This window comes from Atta colombica, unplaced genomic scaffold, assembly GCF_001594045.1.
Source record: "Atta colombica isolate Treedump-2 unplaced genomic scaffold, Acol1.0 scaffold233, whole genome shotgun sequence".
NCBI lineage: Eukaryota > Metazoa > Arthropoda > Insecta > Hymenoptera > Formicidae > Atta > Atta colombica.
In genome coordinates, this window is record NW_017259331.1 from 645,134 (window position 1) to 663,456 (window position 18,323).

Genomic DNA, 18,323 nt, shown 5'->3' on the forward strand with positions numbered 1-18,323 from the left:
ACGCACGCACGCACGCATACACGCACGTACACACGCACGCGCGCGCGCGCGCGCGCACACACACACACACGAACACACACATATCTTCTTTCGCCAAGTCCCAGTCAACTCGCCAAGTGACTTCGATGAGTGCAACAGCAAGATTTCGAAGCAGTGGAAGGAAACTGGTTATACTCGGCTGCGACAGCAGCGGTCGCAGGCATTTTATGCACACACCCTTTCGCGGGACAACCCCGTCGGGGCTCGTCGCGAAATACTCCTACGCGATCGAGGCGTAACGAAAGAGAATTACGGGGGCTGCAATTAAACGAGAAGCGAGAATTAAGCGAGATGCGCAGGGACGCGTAAATCGCAATTACCACGATCCGCGCGTCGCTACGCGAACGCGTGACAATTATCCCTCTTTACGATTATCGCGTGATATAAATTCGTGAAACTTACGAGCATAATATCGATAAAACGCCGATATTCACTCGTTTTAATTTGCGCGCAGCGATAAACTCTATAAAATTGCCGACGAGGAAGATCAGGTCGCTGTCGCGCGGTGAAAAGTATACCGTGTAAGAACGATCGACTGTCCGTGACTATACTTTCTTGCGAGGCTCCCTCGGGGAAAAACCCAACTGAACTGCTCGCTGATCGAGTTCCTTAATATTTATGCCTATTAATAATCGGTACAATGAGCGATGACACACACTATTTGTTCACGAAAATAACAGTTAAATTATCTAAAAATGTAACTATATAGATACAGATCTCTGAAGATAATTTTTGAATCACTAAATTAATTTTGTACGACTCTTATTGATGGCTAGATTTAAAACTAGCATTAAAACTTTTCACGTTAATTACTATCAACTTTTTAATTTTCTATGTTATTTTGAGAGTTCAAACAAAATTATTTCTAGATATACCTGAAAATATTTCGGATGTATCTGTATCTGAAATTTTTTGAAACCTCAAAAGCAAAATCTTCTTTTTGTTCTTTTCATGATATTTCGCATTCAGTTGACCACAATTTCTTAAATTCTTCTACTTTTTATTAATTGTTAGCGATTCCTATATACAAGACGAATTAGTCTTTCGTGAAATCTAATCTCTCTTTTCAACATATTTTAAAAAAGATAATAAAAAAATTATTTTGTTAAAGTACTTAAAAATTTAGATAAATACAGATCTAAAAATAATTTTATCGAACAATCAAAATAATTATGTAAGATTCAAGTACGATAAACAATGCTGCAAAAAATATTGATATTTTAGCAATCAGTTTTTTTTTAGTTCATCCTACATAATTATTTTGATGGCTCAACAAATTTATTTTTAGCGTATCTAGTTGTATTTAGTTAAATTTTGAAATACGTCGATACAATAAACTGTTCTTTCCATGTATAATGGAGTTGTATCAATATTTCTATCAATGTCATTAAGAAAAGAAATTAAAACTGCCTGTCTTAAGCAGTGATAAGATCTGAAGGCTAAATAAAACTTAAGCTTTAAGATTTAAGAAATTGATCAATCATAATCAATTAATCTCCTCAAATTCGATTGTGATTAGACAATTTCTTTAATGCTTAAAGTTTAAGTTTTGCGTCTTAAAATCTCATTATAAACGCCGCTTTGGAAGCAGATTGATTGTGGCGTTTTCGGCCGGAAATACACCTGTATGTTGATACGCCCGAGGCAGAGAAAAGACATATAACCAGATTTCGGAATCTTATTTCCGAATCGAAACCGTTATTAAATCAACCTTCTAATGCGCCAAATCTGAATTTGACAGCTGAAAACAAGCGGCCGTTCCAAATCGAATACACTAACCGTGCTCTTTCCTTGGCCTATATAGATATCCGGAGCTGAACGAGAACAGAAATTATAAAATAATCCGTCGTGTGCTGCGGACGGGATAAACGTCCGGTGGTCGCGGAATACGTTGAGCGTGAAACGCATTTTCCAGCGCGTTTATAGAACAGGCATGCTTGGCCGTTCGTTCGATAGAAAGCGAGGAATCCGCTTGCCGCGGAAGCAAGCGAGCGAGCGAGCGAGCGCAGCGGCAGCTTGCGAGCCGCTTGCGGCTTTCACGATTATGTTTGCCGCTTGTGCGAAAGTCAATCTCGCAATCATCGACTCGCGCAGCGCAATCGCGAGCCTCGAGACATGGTATGACGTCGATGCTAGGTCGCACAAGATTAATTTCTGACAATTCCGATGAGTTTACGATTTCTGACCCCAATTCGATTTCAGCGTGATGTGCGTACAAGACGGATCTTTCGCCGATTCTTGCACGAAAAGAATAATTTTGCTGAAGTACTAAAAATTTAGCTAGATACAAATCTAAAAATAACTTTGGACCATCAAAATAATAATGTAGAAATCTTAAACATAATGCTGCAAGAAAGTTTGGTCTTTAAGCGTCCTACATAATTATTTTGATGGTCCAAGAAAATTACTTTGAGATCTGGATCTAACTAAATTAGATTAGATGCTTCAGCAAAATCTTTTCATAATGAGTGAGCAAGAATCTCTGGCAAAAATAATCGGAGGTGCAAGTCGACCATAGAAAGAACGATTTTTTAATATTATATTGAAGTATTTACATAAAAATTTAGATACAGAATAAATAACTTTGATAGCGCGAATTTTGACGCGATCAAAATAATTCTGTAAGAAACTCAAATACGATAAACAATATTGCAACAAATTTCAACAGTCACTTGAACGTTCCATAACACATAATTATTTTGATAGTCTAAGAAAATTATTTTCAGAATTGTATATAAATTTTTAGAAACGTAGAAGAGAAAGTGGTAGAAATGTGAACGAAACTTTTAGAAGGCGAAAATTGAGACGAACGAAACATAAACGAACGAAATATAAAAGAAGCGTAAACATCTCTTTTATGTTTCGTTATCTCACCTTCTATAAATTTTTCACCTTCTATAAACTTTGTTTACATATACTGCTCACTGCATTCTCCTCTTACATTCGACTTACATTCCGATTTTTATTTTCGCCAGAGATATAATTATTTGGTATATATTCAAACGCGTGAACTCAGCGAAATTATACCGGTTTCATTCTCCTGCCAATACCCGTTTTCACAGAGCAGCCGCGGGATTCCCCGAGGACCGGATCTTTCGCATAGACGTCTCGATGAAACGTTAAAAATGCATTCCTCGACCTAACTACAATTCCCCGTTCGTTTTTGGGCGAGAAAATCGTAAGTAGAGATTGGGGAATTAGTTGCGCATCAACCAATTGACTTTAATTATGTGTTTACAGACACGCATCGTATGAGCTAAACAAGCTATTGTATTTCATCATCTATAGAAAAGATGCGTTTCCAACGTCTATTGTTATTTAGCGGGGAGGGAGAGACGGGAACGTTTTTGTTATCGCCGTCCGATGCCGCGGCAAATTTTAAAAATTTGCCTTTGAATCTCCCTCGGGGATCGCCCTCGAGCATTTGTTTCGTGTGGAACGGTGCTAAAGAAGAAACGGAGAACGAGAGAGCGTTATGGCGCGAGGGGGAGAGACAGTTACGACATCGACATCGGTCGCGGGCCGCGAAACGCCACGCTCTCATACGATATATACGACTATACGATATATAGATATATACGATATATACGATATATACGATATATAGTTGAGAGCAAGCGTGGCAAAGCAGATAGCGCACTAGTTTGTTATGAAAGATCTCGGATTCGGTTCTCGCTAGAGCCAAAATATTTCATACACTCGTATCCTTTCTCTCGGAAAGAAGTAGTAGTATAACCCATTGGAAGGAGAGTGTCTTTATTAAAGTCTTGTACGATGCTAGAAATCGGTCCGAGACTTCGGATGAAGAAAGAATTGACCCAATCGCAATGGTCATATGATAAAATTGTTCAAATGTGATTTGTTAATTTCTTTTCTGTCTATTTTTTTCTATAGCATCGTGAACATTGGACTTAAAAACACTTAACTCTAACAAAATTTCGTTCGGAATCGATGTTAAACAGTAAATCTCATGTAATATGAATGCGTATCAGCGTGCGCACCACAGGCATATGAGAAAAGTCCACGCTCGATCATGAGCAATAGGATTAACAATAAGAAGAAGAAAGTTAATACTTACAACATTTTCTTGCAATTATTCCCATCATTTCATTTACCCTTTTTTAGCGTGAGTGTAGTGTAACAAATAGCGCACTGGTCTGCTATATTAGAGATCCCGAGTTCGACGCTTGTAGCTTCTCTCAGAAGGCAATAGGCATTTAGCAGACTAACAGTTAAGCGCTCGCTGTTATTGGTGTATTCTTTTAAATCATCCAATCAGTATTGTAGATCTAAAAGAATACATCAATAGCAGCGAGCGCTCACTCAACTGTTAGTCCGCTGAACGCAACCAATGGGACGCATCCAGAAGCACGACCGCTCACTAAGCGCTCAGTAAGCTCTTGCATCTGATTTGGCATTTCATTAAATTTAAAAATATAGATCAAACAGATACAAATAAAGCGCTCTATATCCAAGTAGCGCATTTCTTTAATCCAAAATGCCGACAGCCTTCCTATTAGCTATTTCGATTGTCATTTGTGACCCAGTTCAATAAGCGCTTAGTATTATGTCTGTATTCCAATAAGCACTTAATATTATTGATATAGCGTATGGTTAGTCAATCAAAATTGGAGAATCTGTGCGCTACTTCGTTATATAGAGCTTTGTAGGTACAAGAGCTCACTGAACATTCAGTGAGTTCGTCATACTTCTGGATACACCTAACGATAAACCATCAAATAGTATCAAGGAATAAACCACTGACCAAAATTGTATACATCAATGCCTACTGATGCCCAAATAATGCCCAAATTTTATGTTCCACTAATATCCTGCTAATGCTCATTAATGCTCTAGTAATGTCCATTAATGTCCTAATAATACCTTATAATGTCTATTAATGCCCTGCTTCATATCATTTATTATAATACAATTCTCTTAAGTAATGTCCAGTAATGGACATGCCCCAAATGTATACACCATAATGCTCTCAATTTATCTCTTGAATAGTATACTTGCCTAAGAAATCTCTCTATCAAAAATTGCAGTTCGGAATCGACGTTTAAATTATAGATACCATACCTTATATATATATATATACAATTAACATGCATCAACGCACAGATAGGTATACGTGAGAGAGGCGCTGGTGATAGCGTATGGCACTTGAAGAAGAAGATACATGCGCTGTACATGCGAGCGGCAGAATTTCCGACTTGCGTTCGCGAAAAGTCCGCGGGGCCGACTTTCCCGGGATCGGCGCTCGTAACAAATTACGAGGACTTGCTGCATTCTCGCAATAACGAAATGTCTCCATATAACACAGATTATTCCAGCAACATTGTAATGTTTCAACAATATACAGAAGCTATGCTACATTTTGCAGTGTACAATATATAGGTACATTATCTTCGTGTCCAGATTTATATTATTAGAATGCCAATCTTTCATGAATATTGCAATTCATTTCATCAAGACGAGGAGCGGCCTGATATTGTTTCAATAATATTGTAATAATATTACAACATTGTAACAATATTGCAACAACATTGCAGCGTTTCAGCATGAATATTACAACATTGCAACGTTCCAATAATATTGCAGCAATGTTGCAACAATATTGTAATGTTCAGGCAATATTGCTACAACATTATAGCATTCTAGTAATATTGCAGTAACATTGCGTTCATTCCAGCAATATTGCAATATATTTCAGATAATATGCATATCCAAAAATGTCATGAAGATATCACATAAAAATGTTTTTTAGGTTATAAATATCTAATAGATATCTAAAATATATCGTAAGAAGGTCTTACATGCATTAGGCCTCTTTATCAAAGAACTTTCTAAACTGGTGCACACGGTGCAATAATTGAAACAAATATAATAATAATGTCTTTCACTTCAACTGATTGTACCATGTGTATCAATTTAAAGAGTTCATTGAAAAGAACAGACTTACTGCAACGTTGCAGCAATGTTGCTGCAAGTTTCTGCGCTGTATGGATCCGCATATGAAATAGAAAAAGGAACGCGTGGAGTTTCAGCAACGATGAGACCACGAAGAGGCTCGTGAATCGTTCACAGTTGATTTCGCGAATCGTATCGTCATTCGGGCGACGCGACGTGCGAGCAAGACTCACTTTCACATCGCTCGCTCGCCCATTCTCCTTCCTCACGCCTTCCAGCGAGAATGTATCTCACGTAAGCAAATGTCGCGCTCGCTCAATTCAACGACGACGACAATAATGATGATTGAGGATGACGACGATGACGATTGAATTTGTTCAGAATGGCATTTTTATCATCACTGATCACGCATTACATTTACACGCATATGTTTAAGTTTCGGATGCACGTTCTTTATACATCTATTTGTATACTTCTGTTTATTGTATGTTTTAAATCTCAAGGAATCGCTCCATTTCCGCGCCACGATAATCATTAGAAAGTCCTCGCAATCCGCACAGCAACTTGCAGCAACATTGCTGGAACAATTGCAATGACTGCGTTTAGTAGAAAGAGCAACTTTGCAACTGCTCTACTGTAAAATTCTTGAAGATGATTAGTTTGTACATTTAGATCCAGCAAAGAACTAAGAGCAAAATTAATATCCAAGGAACACAAGTCAAGTCAAGAGAAAGTTAAAATGATTTTATTTTGATGTCGTTAAAAATAAAAAAATGATGATATTTGATTACAATATTTGACCGCTTATAGATGTTAATAATCAAAATAAAATTATCCTGATTTTTTATTGACTTTTATGTATTCCTTGAGTATTAAAAAATTTACAATAGTTGCAAAGCTGTTTTTTTTTCTGTTGAACGCAATGTTGCTGCAATGTTACTGGAACGTTGCAATGTCGCTGTAATATTGCTAGAATAATCTATCGAGAAAACCTCCTTTCTTGCAGCGATCGTTTTCCATATGTCACGCACGGATTTCCTAGGATCAGGCGATTTCCCGTAAGTTAGATTCTCTACGTACCTCTCGAGTGACAGCGCCTGGCGAGCACGTCGCCTCGCGACCGCCTCCGCCGTTCTCCACCGCCTACAATATGGTTCACAGACTGGTTCGCGATAGGCACTCGCGCTGCTCGTCACCGCGCTCTCTCCTATCCATAATCGGCGAAAGTAGCGTTGGCTCGCAGTAAGACCGTGCGATTTTCCACGATTAATTTCCGTAAAATTATCAAAAATACTCAATGACACGATCGACGAACACTATTATCGGTAAAAGAATCGATAGAGTCCTATTCGAACGATCCTCGCATAAAACCAAGTTCTCTTCGCGACGGCCGCGGCTGTCGACTACTCGCGCGAGCGAGCGAGTGAAATGAATGTACGATCGAGGGGGGAGAAAGAGAGGAAATGCGCGGTCCGCGGGGTGCCTCGTTAAGTAAGGCGCGCGCCTTTATTCGGCCGTGCCCGCTCGCCCAAGAGCCTGCAAAGAGCCTCCTTCGACGGCGTATCGCCGTTCACTGCACTGCTCCACCGCTGGTGGACCGCCGCGCCGCAGCAGACCTTGCGCCTCGACATCACCGCGAGTGAGAGTCCACCCAGGACGTTCACCATGTTGGTGAACAGTCGGACGGCGCATGCGTGTACCACCCCCTTCGACTCGTTGCCTACCTTCACCGATGACGTCAAAAATAGGACAAGGAGCTGGTGGCCTTTGCTACAAGGCGCGCCGCGAAGGGAGTAGAGAGGCGGAGGAGGAGAGGAAGGGGAGGAGGAGGAGAGGAGGGCCACTGAACTGTCCCTCGATGTCTTCTGTCTCGATCTCACCTCTCTATCTCTCGGTTTCTCTCTTCCTCCCGCCGTCCTCATCATTGGCGGCGGTCACTCGGCAGGACCGAAGGCGGCTAACTGGCGGTTTAGCGATGAGGGAGGAAAAAGATACGCTTGAATTGTAGGAAGGATTGTAGGTGCGGAACAGGCGATTGAAGCGAAGGAATATACTTCATATAAATTGAATAATTTATTAAATTAATTTTTTTACTTAAAAAAAAATAAAATTAAAGTTAAATTTAATGAAATATAACAATTCATGTAAATTTAAAATAATTAGTTAAATGTATTTTTTTGCCTAAAAAAGTAAATTTAAATTGAAGTAAATTTAATATGGCGTATTTTAAATGTATATAAATTATTTCTTTCAAGAGCATTTTGTAGAAATTATATTTGGACAAGATCCAGCTGTATTATCTATTCACACATGTGATCTCAGATGGCGAACTCGATATTCTACGAAAAGGATGGAGGGAACTAACGAGTGATGCTGGTCCCCACGAACTCGCGATTCGTTTCTTCTCTATTCTCCAGCCTTTTCTCTCTTCTCACTAGCGAATGGAGGGGGCTATGGGAGCCATAACTCTCCTCTCATTGAAGTTTCCTTTTTTAAGAATATTTATAGCAAAATTGTACAATACTTTTAATAATTCTAAAAATTCTTGCTTAATCATAAATTTGATATTCCAAAAATATTTTTTAATTTAAGAAACTCCTAGATAAAAACATAGATTCTATTATATTATTTTTTTATGTTAATATAATTTTAAATAAAACAAGTAAATTAATAATATAAATAAAACAAATTTTAATTAAAATATATTTTAAATAAAACAAATTCTAGCTATGAATTATACATTTAAATGATATTGTTTCAGTATAATCAATTTAATATAATAATAATTTAAATAATAATTTAATATTTTATTTTTTCATATTTGACCTTAAAAAAATTTGCGACGCGCCAATGGCCCCTTTTGATAAATTTTTGAATTGCCTATGGTCTCTTTTCGCAGAAGGCCTCATCAGCTGTTCTTTACCTCATTGTCTTACCACCTCGCGTCACGTACGTGCATGCTTGCATGTACACGTACGCGTCGTTCGTCCGCATTACAAATTTTTGGTACCGCCCTGTTTTGGTGCGTATCCACGGAGGCAATAGATAAATATAATTTTGGAATCAAGGTAGCGATCATGTAAGCCCAATTTTTACAATTGTGTAAACGTAGTTGTAAATGATTGTAGTTGTAAGAACTGACTAATAGTTGAGGAAAATATTTAACTTGGTAATGGCCAATTCTTAATTCTAAACAATAATCCTATACAAACATATAATATTCTTAAAATATTATATAAATATTATTTATCCTTTATAACATTCATGTAACATTCTAAGAATATTATATCTTAGAGAAAAATTATTTAAATTAGAACCATGATATAAAAAAAAACTTAAGCAGTAAGACACAAACTATTCACTTGATGCTACAAATGTTTCGAAGCATCTTTTGACTGGTCAATCAAATTAGTAAAATTCTTTCTTTCGATTGATCAATCAAAAGTTTCGAAGCATTTGTAGCGACAAGTGGATCACATTCGTAAATAATATAAGGAAATCAACATGTTGGATTGATTACTATTTACATTATGGTCTCTGTGATTGGCCCATTCACTTACTTTACGTTACGTTTTTTTGAATGCCATAGCCCTAGCACAACTATGCTTACGCAATTGTTAAACGAGCGTAACTTTTCCTACAGCACGAAATATATATTGCAATATTTTAATAGTGGGTCATAGTATAAAAATTGCAACAATATTGCTGCTATATTAAAATTTTAATATTTTATTGGAAATATTGCAACAATATTGTGAACTATTATAATTTTAATGACTGTATTCAGTAGAAAAAACAGCTTAATTGCAAATTGTTGTACTCTTTAATATGATTGATTTATAGTTACACATTTATAGTTATACACTTAGTAAGGAACATTCAAGTAAGGAACTAAAGATAAGATCCAATCATGTCAAAGAATTTTAAACAATTGCAAAGTATATTTTAGATTGTGCTAATCAGTACAATATTTGAGCAATAAAACTAGATTAATTATTGAAATATTGTAACAATATTTCTCTAAACATTGCAATAATTTTGCAGTTGTATTTTATTTTAACAGACATTAAAAATATTCCCCTAGAGGAAAAACGTGAAAAGTGAAATTTTTTATTATCGAAGTTAATGGAGAAAACTTTTCATATTTCTTTCAGGGGAAAAGTTATATGATCAGTACCCTGATTAGAGAGCGAAGTCGTGACAGGCGTCTCATCAAGGCGAACATGCAGAATTACTCTCGTTCTCTTTAGTCTCTTTAAATCTATTTTTTCTGGCTAAACTAACTGGTGTACACTTGTACTTAAAATGAAATAAGTATGTATTTTTAAGTTTGGCGAAAGCGAGATAGAAAGTTTTAATGCAATATATTGCAGCGACAAACAACAGGCATTGTATTGAACAATTTCCATGTCTCGGAAATGCAAGGGACAACGTATGGCGTTCGTGTCTCATCGATTAAGAACAAGCGCCTACTTTTGCTACTTCGTCAAGTGGAATATCCGGTGGTATCGGATGAATATTAATTAAAAATTCTATGTTCTTAGTCCGCGCGTAGCTTTTAGATTTTATCATTCCGTTCAAATCGGGATAAATATAAAAAGAATTTTTAATTGATATTTAATTGATTTATTATGCATATAGAAAGTATTAATTAAATATAAAATCAATCTCAAGAATCCGAAAAATTCTTGGCTTAGCAGAATTTCTGTTATTTTTTTCTAATTCGTATGTACTGTGTAAGGCCATTAAGTTAATGAAAGATTATTTTAAATTATTTTTGTTCATTTGTGGATTTTTAATGAATTTCTAACAACTTCTAAATTAATATTTAATGAATCACAAAAAGGTAGAGGACTATTCTATCCAGTTTAACTGAAAAAGTATTATATTTATTATTGAACAAGCTATATGTGTACATATACATCGCGTGTGTATATAACGTAATTCATAGTGGCAGTATTAATAAAAAAAAAGTAAATTGAGGTCTTCGAATTTTATTAAAGCATATGTAAATACAAACAAAATCAAGCTACAAGAGCACTAGCTGTTGAACTTTCGTATTTCCAGTTTGGCGGCAGAGATCCTTTCGCCTTATAGTAACGCGCCAACCTGTGAATTCTCGATTCGACGAGAATTAAACGGAATTTTGAATCTTTATCTTTGCGATTTCGCTCCAAGTGTTTACGCACAGCGACGGCCTTTTTGATCAGGTAATAGAGATCCTCTGGTAGATCGGGAGCCAGACCCATGCTCTTTACAATGCGTAGAATCTTATTTCCTGTACGGAATCGTACTTGTGCTACTCCATGTGAGTCACGAAGTATGACACCTATAAAAATACAAAATATGTTGTATGTTGTCTTATATACGTTTTTTTTGTCATTTTAATAATTATCAAACTTGTTATTTTACAAAAGTATCAGTGATGACCTATTGTGAAGTGACAAATGATCAAATTCACATCAAACATCACTTATAATCTTGCAAACATATTTGAGAGAATCAAATTAAAAACTCTAAGATCCCCTGCATAGAGTTTGCTTTCAAATATATTGATTCTTTTAAATTAACAGCTAATAAAGTTTTTATTAGTCGAAATAAATAAATGTATATCAAAATTACCAATTTGAGATGGTGTATGTCCTTTTTTTGCTAGCTTGTAGATAAGTTCTTTGCAATCTTCTGGTGTTAGTTTCAACCAAGTTGGTACACTTCGTCGGTAAGGAAGTGCCGACTGAGATATACCTTTTCTAAAAAATATAATATGCCATCATATAATATTTAGAAAGTAATTTTTCAGAAGTATTGCATGAAAATACTAAAACTATATATTGTATAAAAAAAAATGAATAACGATAATAAAAAGTTAAAAGTTAAATAATGATCAGTTATTGATATAAAAAAATAAGTTGTTTATTATTAAACATGTTTCTACTATACTAAAGATTAACAAAAAAATTAACATTGTCAGTAACTTGATTAAATACTCGTGCTTGACAAATGTTTCACTGACATTGCAGTTACAGGAAAAATAACGCCATAATAAAATCGCGATCACACCATGCATACATGTGATAGGTTATGTATTCTCGTAAAAGCAGTGTATTTATAAAAATACATGGCATATAAAAAAGCCGAATAATTAGATCGCTCAACAACTGTAAATTATAAATTATAAAGCTGACAGAATTGATCGTTCGAAAAGAACGGAGTCACAAACACATGGTCACTGGATGTGCACACAGACAGAACATCTCGATGCTTATGGTATAAGATATATTCGTCGACGACAAAGATCTTGATAAATCGCGAGCATCGCAGCGAACAGAAAATTAAAGAGATTACATCGATGATAAATATTGTTATGATAAATATTGTTATGTTACCCATGTGAGTGCATACGACCCATCTTGTCAGGATTTTTTTAACAACGTCCTCCACGAAAGGAAAAATGAAAGAGGACGGCGAGAGAAGATGGCGCCCTCCTTCAGTTAACAAAAAGCCGAAAACACAATGGGCGCATTTAAGTCGATAAAGCGGCTAGATCTGCTCGCCGAGCTATTAAACATGATTAGTTGGATCCATAGATAAGAACCAATCATGCTTATTCACTCAGCAAGCATGCCTAGCTTTATCGTCTTGAACTCGCTCAGTGACTACGTTCAGTAAACTTAACAGTTGAATGAGCGCTCGCTGCTATTGTATTCTTCCAGATCTAATTGGATAATCTTAAAGAATACAATGGGTGCGATCCACTTTACGCTGCAAACGCTTTGAAGCATTCTTTGATTGGTCAATTCGTAAAATTCTTTTTTCTAATTGGTTAACGAAGTATTTGCAGCGTTAAGTGAATCAATAGATGTATTCGTATTTTATAGCTATAGTCTTTAGGATTGCCGTACACAAAATTCTGCAACAGTGGCCTAGTTTCCACTAAGGGTTTAATCCGAATTAGAATAGCTACGTTCAGCAAAGAAAGTAGCTTTGCAACTGTTGTAAAATTTTCTAATATAATTGGTTTATACATTTAGATTCAATGAGGAACTAAGGACAAAACCAATTATATTAAAGAAATTTACAACAGTTGCAAAATTGTTTTTTCTGCTGAATGTAGCCAATGGACCAACTAATTACAATCGAGTATTCCCTTATTACAGTCGAATGACAGAGGAATGCTCAACTGTAATTGGTTAGTACTTACATTCTGATTAAACCCTCGATGTTAACTAGAATCCCTAGATTACCAGAGTCTGGCTTTTCTCTTGTGATTGGCGTGCTCATTGGCAATACCATCGATATCAATCGAGAACACTTACATTCATATCACTAATTGAAAGCAAACTCGGACTCGCACGTCATTTTTCAGGGCATGATCAAGGGCTCGATTGTGTATTTTGAAATAAGGTGAAAATTACAAAAGTGAGCAATGATTACTAGATATTGACAATTAAATTATGAACATTCTAGATGAATTTTTCACTTGTAATTTTCACCTCATTTCAACATACACAATCGACTTCCAATCTCTGATACCTAAGGTCTCTAGTATGCCGTAATCTGTAAAAATTAACGAATCAGTATGGCGTCCCGGAAGGAAGAATTTGCGAAAGGAGACAAATTACAGAAATGACGAATTACAGCGATTATCGTATAACTATCACAACAGGTTTATTTTAATTCGATGTACAATGGTTTTTAACTAAGATAAGTATATATTAATACGATATAAGTTAATATCATTTTTCTTTCAGCGACACATTTACAAGGAGAGTATGTTACTAATGGCTTTCTCCTTATTGCTTTTCTATTATTGGCGGACTTGCGCAATGCGTTTATGCGTCGCTTGTTTGGAATCGATGCAATATTGCGATTGGTTGAATTGACTGGACGCATTGTGTTAGTGGCGCACTTGCATTTGGACAAGCGGTTGCCATCACAATCATCTTTGAGTATTCTCTTCTTCTCGTCGAATGAGAGTGGAATACTGATTAGTTCAATACTGAGATTAGATCAATTCTTACAGATTACGGCATACGGTTACAGCCAATATAAACGCTTCTTTACGGAGCGGATTCGTGAGCGCTCGCTACTATTAGATGATCTAGAAGAATACACGGCTGCGTTCATTCACTAAGCGCTCAGCAATTGTAATACCGAATACATTTGCTGCGTTCAGTAGAAAAAGTATCTTTGCAACTATTGTAAAATTCTTGAATACAGAGTACGGTCAACGCGATGCTACAAAAGTTTTTTAATTGATTAGTTAGATTTAGATAGTTAGATTTGTAAAATTCTTTCTTCTAATTGGTCCATCAAACGTTTCAAAGCATTTGTAATAAAACTTTGACCACAGCTTTTATAACAGTTGCAAATCTGTTTTTTCTGCTGAACGTAGTCGCATTGATGTATTCTTTTAGATCATTCAACCAGCATTTTTTTAGATCTGGAAGAATATATCAATAGCAGCGAGCCGATTCGCTTCGCAACAATTAGTCCGGATCTACAATAGATGATTTAAGCCTTAAGCCGTAAGAAATTGATCAATTAGAATATATCACATAAACTTGAATAGCCGCATAAACGTATGCATAAAGAAAATTATCCAATTTCGTATTTCTTTTATAAAAATGCACGTGATTGGATAATTTTCGTTTGTGTGGATATATCCTTAAATTTTCTGGATTATGATCCATAATGGATCCATAAAAAATAATCAATCGCTTGATGAGTAAGCTGCATTCCAAAAGAAGATGTTGTAACTTGTTAAAGAGTTAGTAGAGAGGCCGGAATCAGATTATGCATTGAAGATTGAGATTGAAGATTAAAGATTGAAATTTCACCAATGAGGAGAAAGAATTCTGGCTCTTTTTGTTCTGATTGGTCAAATTTTCAATTTTCAATCTCACTTTTCAATGCATAGTCTGATTCCGGCCTTACAGGGAGAGAGGCAAATTGCACCAGGCTCAAATTCACAACAGGAAAAAGGTCACGTGATTAGTTTTCTCCAATCTCTTCCATGCCTATGGAGCTTTGATGCCTATATCCAATCAGAAAAGACAGGTGACGTCTTGCAATTTGCCTCTTTCTCTCTGTGAGGCTTTTTATCTTTTAAGTCCTGATATACAATTTTACTTTAATTATTTTTTAAAGTATGCATAATTTAGATATTATTTATAATTTATGTATATATATATATATATATGTATATATATATATATAATATATAATATGTTATTTTAAATAAGCCTAATTTTTTAGACTACCGAGAAAGTCCGACAACCATATCGGCATGCAATTATTATTTCTGAAATTAATTCATTTATATGAATGTATAATAGTTCAACATCTTAACATTCAAACTATAGTAGCGCTTCGAATTTAAAGTAATGTATTTAATATAAACGGTCTTGTTTCCAATCTTATTGTATAATATATGTATATTTAGATATGTATAATGCAGTCTAGCGTAGGAATTGAAAACAGACTTGGTCTGTTCGTTTTGCTCGCATTCTTCGCATTCTCTTTTTTCAACGCCCAAATATACATCTATCTTATTTTAAATTCGACAATTTTTAGGGATTTCAAACAACGCGAATAGACCAGTTGTTATTGTAATTTAAGTGAACAAATTTATGAAAATATTTATAAATTTATTGATCAACATCTAGTGAATTTGTTCATTTTTATAATTTTCATCTCTTTTCAAATCGCTTGTTCAAATTCAAATCGTATGACAGTGCGGTCACTTCCGATCAGTCGGGTACTACGCTCGACGTTTCTTGTACTTTCGCCTCGTCTTAAATGCAAGGCCGGAAGTGACGTCACAATGTTATATCCATACACACCACTACAGCAAGCACGGCGTCCGCGATCCAATATGTCCGCAGTCTCACGATAGAACGCGTTACTTTTCGGTATATTGCCGCAGGAGAAAGTCAGAGGAGATAATTCCGGCGCGAACGGCTCAAGGCCGTTCCGTCCGTACGAGAATCGTGGGATCGGTGTCGCATGCCCGCGATTCGTCGGCGTGCGACACGATTACAGAAGGAATCAGGAGCAACACCGAGAGTAAGAGAACGAGAGGGACGAAGTGAGAAAGAGAAAAAGAGAGAGAGAGAGAGAGTGAGTAAGAACGAAGCGGGACGGAAATCGAGAAGCGTCAACTCTGGTCAATTCGCATCAATGCGGTCCTAGACACGTTCTCGCGAGCTCGTTTCCACGGCAATCGAGAATTACTGGGTGCGACCGCGACGCGGGATCAGCAACGGCTTTCGTGAACCATCGTCGACGACGCCGAGAGCGCGCGCGGAATCGTGGGATCGTCCACCGCGACGCCGTCATCCACCTGCAGCTCATCAGGGTAACCGAGTCGACGACGTTTCCCAGATGTCGATCATCGTTGTGTGGGACGATTTGGTCACGATTTGAGATTCCGGAGCGGGCGCACCGCGCAGCATCGAGTAATCCTCATTTAGATTATTCTGTTTAGGGTATCGCACGGGAATAGCTCGCAAATGCAAAATAAATTTGTATATTGCTTCCATTATTACAATGAGGAACCGAGCGATATTTTCGATGGAATTGAGATGGAAACTGAATGATTTGTTTATTAGTTTGTTGAAAATGGCTAGTACAGTGAATATTAATTGACATGAATTCTTGGTTACAGATCTATGAGAAGAATTCAGGGGGTATGAATTGTAGTGATAGTCAAGATGTCAAGCGACAGCGATAATACTTGTTTGATACGTCATCATAATCACAAACGTAAAAAAATTGTCATTAGCGACAGTGATAGCAGTGATGAATCTGTTATTGTACAAATTCGAAGAAAGAAGAAACTTGTACGTTTGGAAGTGTTTTAATTATTATAGTATCTTTAAATATTGATTAAATTAAATGTTCAATTCTAACTGTATAATATTTATGGAATCTATTAAATCTCATTTGCAGCCTATTCAATTTTATTTATTGTCTTATTTCTAAACGAACATATTGTTAATTTACATTAATTTGCATTTATATTATTGTTTTAGAGAGTCGTAAGCGAAGGAGAAAGCAGCAGCGATAGTGATGTACCTAAGCCTGTGATTAAACGACAAAACCATGTATTATGACTTATATTTTTTTAAAGAAATGTTTAGCCAAATTTATTGATGATATCTTCATTAATATCATTTGTTGCAGAGAGTCATTAGTGATGAATCTAATAGTAGCGAGGAAAGCAGATCCACGCATATTACAGACAGTAGTACATCCGAATGGGAAAGTGATTGGACTAGTTCAGATGAATCAAGTGGCAATACTTATAAATGTACTGCTAAACGTAAAGTTTTATGTAAAAGTAAAAATGAGAATGCCAATAAACCTGGTTCCTCTTCATTAACTAATGTCAACGCTAACTCTGATAGCAGTGATGATCAGTCGGAAAAATGTCCTATATGTCTGCTACCATTTAGAAAACAGCAAATTGGTATTCCATCTGAATGCGACCATTGCTTCTGTTTAGAATGTTTATTGGAATGGAGTAAAAACATCAACACTTGCCCAGTGGATCGCATATCCTTCACTACAATTGTTGTTAGAAGTCATTTTGATGGCAAGGTAATTTTTTTATAAATTTGTCATTCAATACTGTATGATTTAAAAAAATTAACACAAATAACCAAACTACAAAAAATAACCTATTGGAAAAAAATGTGTGTATATATATATATATATATATATATATATATATATATACATAGAGAGAGAGGGAGAGAAAGTGTATGTGTGTGTGTGTGTGTGTGTGTGAATGAATTAAAAAAATTATATCGCAATTTAATGTGCACTTTTTTTTATTTTCCTTAGATCGTAAATCATTTACCAGTAGAAGCTGTGCCGCGTATTGAGAATCAACCACCAGATGATCCAACTTTTTGTGAAATATGTCATCAAAGTGATAGAGAAGATCGAATGTTACTTTGTGACAATTGCGATCGTGGCTATCATATGGAATGTTTAACACCCCCAATAACTACAGTTCCCATTGAAGAATGGTATTGTCCGGGGTGTACCGAAAGCAGTTCGACTAGACGATCGGTAACAACTTATTTATACTTAAAATATATCTAAAGATGAGTTATGTTATTATAACAATATATTATTTATGGATTACAATTTATTAATTGACAATTTTTTTCATATAAAATGTTTTTTTAAATAAATAAACATTAATTTCAGATTTGATGTAATTTTTTTTAAATGTAATTTTTTTATGTAATTTATTTCCATAATATACTTGAGATTTTTAAATTAAAAATATATATAGTAGTTTTAAAAAATTGCAATTTAAATTACAAGCTATAAAAACAAATTTAAATTTTCTAATT

The 18,323-nt window shown here is 35.7% G+C and overlaps 3 protein-coding genes across 4 annotated transcripts in view; 1 reads left to right on the plus strand and 2 right to left on the minus strand.

Moving 5' to 3' along the window:
• LOC108688489 overlaps positions 1-7,579 on the minus strand; it is a 20,164-nt gene extending 12,585 nt beyond the window's left edge. For both annotated transcript variants that reach the window (XM_018194769.1, XM_018194771.1), the window contains exon 1: positions 7,033-7,579. The gene's annotated coding sequence lies outside the window, so the exon portion shown is untranslated. The remainder of the gene's footprint in view (positions 1-7,032) is intronic.
• Positions 7,580-10,930: 3,351 nt separating this feature from the next.
• Positions 10,931-12,445, minus strand: LOC108688425 (40S ribosomal protein S13-like). Its single transcript, XM_018194681.1, has 3 exons — positions 12,339-12,445; positions 11,575-11,702; positions 10,931-11,281 (listed from the first exon to the last, which is right to left on the minus strand). The coding sequence occupies exons 1-3, from the start codon at positions 12,359-12,361 to the stop codon at positions 10,977-10,979; spliced, it is 456 nt and encodes a 151-aa protein (XP_018050170.1). The 5' UTR covers positions 12,362-12,445; the 3' UTR covers positions 10,931-10,976.
• A 3,365-nt stretch (positions 12,446-15,810) lies between these two features.
• LOC108688472 overlaps positions 15,811-18,323 on the plus strand; it is a 12,035-nt gene continuing 9,522 nt past the window's right edge. Inside the window, exons 1-5 of the mRNA XM_018194743.1 lie at positions 15,811-16,412; positions 16,622-16,796; positions 16,989-17,060; positions 17,140-17,556; positions 17,803-18,033. Coding sequence (XP_018050232.1) covers positions 16,668-16,796; positions 16,989-17,060; positions 17,140-17,556; positions 17,803-18,033 — 849 coding nt within the window. The 5' untranslated portion in view covers positions 15,811-16,412; positions 16,622-16,667. The remainder of the gene's footprint in view (positions 16,413-16,621; positions 16,797-16,988; positions 17,061-17,139; positions 17,557-17,802; positions 18,034-18,323) is intronic.

Coding starts and splice junctions, on each gene's coding strand:
- LOC108688425 (XM_018194681.1), bottom strand. CDS start 12,361: ATGGGTCGTATGCACTCACATGG. Junction 11,703..12,338: donor GGTCGTATGCACTCACATGG/GTAACATAACAA, acceptor TATATTTTTTAG/AAAAGGTATATCTCAGTCGG. Junction 11,282..11,574: donor ACATACACCATCTCAAATTG/GTAATTTTGATA, acceptor GTATTTTTATAG/GTGTCATACTTCGTGACTCA.